This window comes from Monopterus albus, unplaced genomic scaffold (genome assembly GCF_001952655.1).
Source record: "Monopterus albus unplaced genomic scaffold, M_albus_1.0 scaffold98.1, whole genome shotgun sequence".
In the NCBI taxonomy this organism is placed as follows: domain Eukaryota; kingdom Metazoa; phylum Chordata; class Actinopteri; order Synbranchiformes; family Synbranchidae; genus Monopterus; species Monopterus albus.
The window spans coordinates 2,239,373-2,245,372 of record NW_018127978.1 but is presented as its reverse complement, the minus strand read 5'-3'; the positions used below and the strand labels follow the sequence as shown (position 1 = coordinate 2,245,372).

General features: G+C 40.7%; 1 protein-coding gene across 2 annotated transcripts in view; it reads right to left on the bottom strand.

The window, feature by feature from the left end:
- Positions 1 to 6,000, bottom strand: part of asxl1 (ASXL transcriptional regulator 1) — a 66,969-nt gene that overhangs the window by 25,557 nt on the left and 35,412 nt on the right. Inside the window, exons 3-4 of one of the 2 annotated variants that reach the window (XM_020609205.1) lie at positions 5,764 to 5,883; positions 5,039 to 5,240 (exon numbers count right to left, since the gene is read on the bottom strand). In XM_020609205.1, the coding sequence (XP_020464861.1) occupies positions 5,039 to 5,240; positions 5,764 to 5,883 (322 nt within the window). The remainder of the gene's footprint in view (positions 1 to 5,038; positions 5,241 to 5,763; positions 5,884 to 6,000) is intronic. The other variant, XM_020609206.1, reaches the window with a different exon arrangement.

Below are 6,000 nucleotides of genomic sequence, written 5' to 3'. Positions count from 1 at the left end.
TTATACCAAAAAGTTCTATTTTGGTCTCATCTGACCACGACCTTCTCCCATGCCTCCTCTGGATCCTCCAGATGGTCTTTGGCAAAATTCAGACGGGCCTGGACATGTGCTGGCTTGAGCAGAGGGACTTTGCGTGCACTGCAGGATTTTAAGCCATGACGGTGTAGTGTGTTACTAATGGTAACCGCTGAGACTGCGGTCCCAGCTCTCTTCAGGTCATTGACCAGGTCCTCCCGTGTAGTTCTAGGCTGATCCCTTACCTTTCTCAGGATCATTGATACTCCACGAGGCGAGATCTTGCATGGAGCCCCAGCCTGAGGGAGATTGACAGTCATCTTGAATTTCTTCCATTTTCTAATAATTGCACCAACAGTTGTTGCCTTCTCCAAGCTGTTTGCCTATTGTCCTGTAGCCCATCCCAGCCTTGTGCAGGTCTATAATTTTGGCCTTAGTGCCCTTAGACAGCTCTTTGGTCTTGCCCATAGTGGAGAAGTTGGAGTCTGATAAATTGAGTGTGTGGACATGCGTCTTTTATACAGGTGCAATTAATATAGGCAATGAGTGGAGGATAGGAGGGCTTCTTAAACACAAACTAACAGGTCTGTGAGAGCCAGAATTCTTGCTGGTTGGTAGGTCTTCAAATACTTGCAATAAAATGGAAATAATTAAAAATCTAAATGTGATTTGCTGGAATTTCTTTGTAGATCCTGTCTCTTACAGTTGAGGTGAACCTACGATGAAAGTTACAGAACTGTCCATTCTCTGTAAGTGGGAAAACTTGAAAAATCAGCAGTGTATCAAATACTTATTTGCCCCACTGCAGATGTTATCCAGTTCCAATGATGCCTTCAAATCTTTGGCTGTCACTCTTAGGTTGTTCCTTTACCTCACTGATGAGTCTTCACTGTGCTCTTGGGTCATTTTGACTGGGTGCCCACTTCTTGGTAGAGTAGCCACAGTCCCAAAGTGTCTCCATTTGTAAATCGTTTGCCTAACTGTAGACTGGTGAATTTTTTTAAATCTTTGAAATCACTTTATAACCCTTTCCAGCTTTATGTAAATCAACAATTCTTGATCGTAGATCTTCTGAAAGCTCTTTTTGGTGAGGCATGGCTCACATAAGCATATTCTTCTTGTGTGGAGCAAACTCAAAAGGTTTGAGTGGTTTTTATCTGTCAAAGTAGCTCTAGTGCACACATCCAAACTCATTTTCTTAACAAGACTCCAGGTATGCCAACACCTCACTCCAACTAGCTTTTTGAAGTCATTAACTCAAGGGTTCACATACTTTTTCCACTAGCACTATGAAGTTTTTATGGTTGTTCTCAATAAAGACATGAAAGATCAGAATTTTCTTGTGTTATATTAGGCACATTATATTCGTCAGTACTCTTGGCTTAGATGAAGATCAGATCACAATTTATGACAAATTAATGCAGAAAGCCACAAAATTCCAAAATGTTCACATACTTTTTCTTGCCACAGTAAATAGACTGACTTTCTTGGAAGAATGTTTTTAATCCTCCTTCCTTTCATCCTTATTTATTTCATCCTGCCTCCTTTTCCCCCTCCCTTCCTTCCATATTTAGATGACCCTGAATGCTACCTATGAATTTCCTTTAGAATATCACTTATCGTTCCTCTGTGATTTTAGATGTGGCCAAATAAACTGCAATAACTCTTGAATGTTTGGTTTTTCTATTGTAATCCCTGTATTTACTGTTATAAACGTATGGACAGCAGATACTATATACTTAAATCATTGGGACTTTAATTTTGATAGACACAGAAGGCTACTACCATAGTTAAAACTTTTTTTTTCATTTCACTTCAACTTTTCCCTGCTCCTCTGGATAGGATAAAGCTACTATGTCTTCAAACCGAGGAAAACGGTGAGCTGCTCGGAGTGTGAATGATTGATGGACAGAGTTAAGCAGCTTGAAAGGAAGACTGAAATGCTTCGTCAAACACATAAGTGAACATTTAATTGATTCAGCAGTGGTTACTATACAAGCTGCTAATTTAATCAAGTGGCATAATACCAGTCCTACAGCTGAAAAATAACAGCTTTGAGCCTGGCTCAAAATCTCTGCCATGAGGCTCTTGCCCAGCTGTCACTGCATAGAGTAGACCTTTACCCATCTCTAGGCTGTTGCCTCGCTGGGCTCCTTCAATCCCTCTCTCACACACTGACTGCACTAGGTTTCCGCTAACAATGAACGGTAGGGGTGTGTATCTCTCCCACTCACATGCCTTGATATGCATCTCGATAAATTGTCCACAATTAGATACAGAAAGGCTACAGCAAAATTTGTAACAATACAATACAGTGTGATTCTGAATGATTTTGATTTGATTCAGTAGATACTCAATTTTGATTTAGCTCTTACTTGAAAAACTATACATACTTTAAAAGTATGTATAGCCATTTTGATGGCATTTAAAAAGTGCCATGAAAAATGGGGCTCTAATGTGGTCATAGCATTGCTTTTTATGCTACCTCCTGTCACATGGGACAGCATAAAAAGCACTGTTTTGGTATGGGGTAATGATCCACCCCTCTGGTTTTCACAGCCAGTAAATTTTAAATCGATTGACCCAATCTGTGTTAGACCAGAACAGTCCAAACTAAGTGAACACTGATGTTCCCAGACCCCAAAGGGTAATTTCACGTTACTTGGTACTGATAAACACAGGAATGATATTCTTCTTTGACTTTGAATACATTTACATTGTAATAAATGGCTAATGACAGTTCATGTATAGAAAAAAAGGCACTGAACATATTAGTTCTTCACCAGATCTTTCATTTGCGATCCAATGTTCCCATTAGCTGCATTTCAAAATACACAACCGGACAACATATCCGTGCAGATTCTCAGTCATATCCAGGTCATAGTAAGATGAAAAAAAAAAAAAACTTCAACTGGACTAGGTTTTTAGGTCGAAGACGTTTCACCTCTCATTCAAGAGGCTTACTCAGTTCTGCCCATCTGGCATTGAGTTGGAGATATTTATCCTCATTGGTGGTGTTTCAGTCCTTTGATGGCCAACAATGTCCTTATAGCACAGTATCAGTGAGTGTCGTTACCCGTCTTTGAACCCTCACCTGTGGACTTACACCCATTGTCCTGGTGGGCATGTTTGGGCAGAGATCTCAAAACAGGATTGTAGATGGATGACAAGGTGTGTCTTAGTCCACCACCCCATTTAGTGAGGGGTGTTCCATTTGGATAAAAAAAAAAAAAAAGCTTCCTTGACTCCTCTCTCTTAAACCAGCAATGTTCTCTGGAGAGGATCTGGACTTCAATGTCCTCAAAAGAATGTTCTTTGTCGCAACTACAATATCCCAGTCAACTTTAAGCCAGGGAACACCCTGCGGCAAAGACTAGTCCATTCAAAGGACAAATGGTGTTTCCATAAACAGAGTGATGTGGTGTATGCAATTAAGTGTAGTCAGGAGTGTAACGACTTGTACATTGGTGAAACTAAGCAGCCGCTCCACACACGCATGGCCCAACACAGGAGGGCAAACTCCAGTGGACCAGAGTCAGCAGTCCACCTCCACCTGAAGTACAAAGGACATTCTTTGAAGCCTCTTGGATGAGAGGTGAAACGTCTTCGACCTAAAAACCTAGTCCAGTTGATTGTTTCTTCCAAGTTTTTTCAGATAACTGGACAACACAACACAATGCTTCCACTTCTTCAAATTTTCCAGGAATGTAGTAGGGCTGCCTCCAAACAGTTAAATAGTTGAGAGACCTGTGGGTCAACTGAGACTCTTTTTGTCGAGCCTTTGTTTTTATTTTATTTTTTGTCAGCCAGTGTGCATTACAATAGCAAGTAGCCCCAGGCAGGTAGTTTGTCGTGTTCTTCTCATTTTGCTGTGCCAAACAGCAAATTTTTCAATACTTCCCCGTGTTTGGGGGGAGAAATACTCACTTCAGTAGTGACACTGTCCCATACATGGATGTACATTAAGGTTCAATCTATTTAGCAATTGCAGAATGAGTAGAAAAGGGCAACAAAACCTACTAGGACAAGCCACATAAAGGTGAGATTTGGACTTTATTAGAAGTGTTTTCAAACATTGTGGTCTACTTTTACAAGAGAAAGGACTGTCGCAACAACATGGCTGGTTTTGCCTCAAGTTATAAGTCCACTGTGTTTACCCATCTCCATTAAAGTGCAATGCACAGCTGTTTACTGACGGTTTCTGTGACATGCATCCATTCAAACAGGGCTAGAAAGCTAACAAAAATGTGCAGTGAAAAAATTTCAATGAAGAATTATAAATAAGAGGAATGCTTCTCAGTGCAAGCTGGTATACATCAAATCCACAGTAACAACAGTCACCGTGGTTAACTGACCGGAGAAGCTTTGATATGTTGGTAGGCTATAAGCATGTCACAGAGGAAAATATTGCCTATAAGAGCATTGTTTAAACAGAAATACAAGTGTGCTGCCTGTCTCATTATTCCAACAAATCCATATGGCAGCCCAACATTATATAACATCAATTTAAAAACAGGTCGCAATTAAAATATTGCATCACATGCAGCTGTCTTGTTAATTTTTAAATGCTCAGTAATATGTTCCTGTGAGTCTTTTGCATTTAAATACCGATGTTAATGTGGTTGAAATTATCACTGAAATTCATGCCAGTTGATTTTCAATTCAATAGTCACACTGAAGAGCCCACTGACAAAATCCTTAGTTGGGTACAGCCCTGGCTTTAGCAGACGTATTTGCGGCATCGCTTGGCGCTTATTGCCCAATTTGAAGAGAAGAGCGCTTTAATGAATGTGGCTCAGACAGTCCGTCTAGCTACTGTCCTACAAGCTCATCAGGAGCTGCTGACAAACAGCTGTTCTGATGACAGAAATGAAATACGAGTGTCAAAGTCTAATATGAATTTTTACACTGTGCATCAGTTACAAATGCTAGTTATTTGACTCATACATCAATCCAGATCGCTGATATTGTTACACCCCTACTGTGGTGTACATAATGAAAGAACACTGGTGTGTAATGTTACCATCATTGTCACCGCTGGCAGCAGCAGTGGTCTCAGTGGAGTCACAGCTCTCCTGCTCAGTGGCCTCAGTGGGGCCAACTGGGGCCACAGCTGAGCCTGCTGCAGAGGTGCTGCTGCTGGAAGCTAGGGGTACGGGGTTTCCAGCCAGTTCCGTTGGTGACTGTGATTCCGAGGTTGATTTTGTCCATTGGAGGGCGTTCTTCTACAGAGTGTGAATGATACAGAGTTAGTTGTATATCAAATTTTCATCTGGGTCAAGTGTCCTTATCAACTGATATGGAGGTCATACATGAAATCCACTACCACATTCAAGCATTCAAATATGTGAAAATGTGATTTAATAGGGCGGTTTTACCCCCTGGTGTATGTATATACCTATAAGTAAATGCAGCTTTTAAAACTACTTCCTCTGGTCCATACTAATGTCACTGGTTTGCACTGCCAGTGTGAATAAACTCAAAGCAATACTATACCTGACTAGTCTTACAAAAAGAACATAGCTCAGTCAGCAAGTTCAATTTAGTAGAGAAGTCACAAATAAAAATATTCACTGCACAAATTGTGGATTACCTTGCTTAACTGTGCCAGATTTCTATGGGAAATCATTTTGAAATGAAACATCTTGGAGCAATTTTCACTAATTATGTTAGTAATGTAAACTAATAAATGACTTATGCAGGCAGAGTGGTGAAGCATTGAGAGCAAAGAGGCTCATGCTTGAGTACCTTTAGAGTAAACAGGCTCATCCGTCCAGGTAGCTTAAAGAAGATGCTGTTCTTGACTCTGTCTCCCCTCACCTGAGAGTGCAGCATGGTGACCAGGCAGGCCAAAGGAGCTGTACCACTGCAGATACGACCCATACACACACACACACACACACACACACACACATTGTTTCAATTACTTCAAGGGAGATTACATTGACTTACATCAACTTCCTGAAGCCTAACTTTAACCATAAT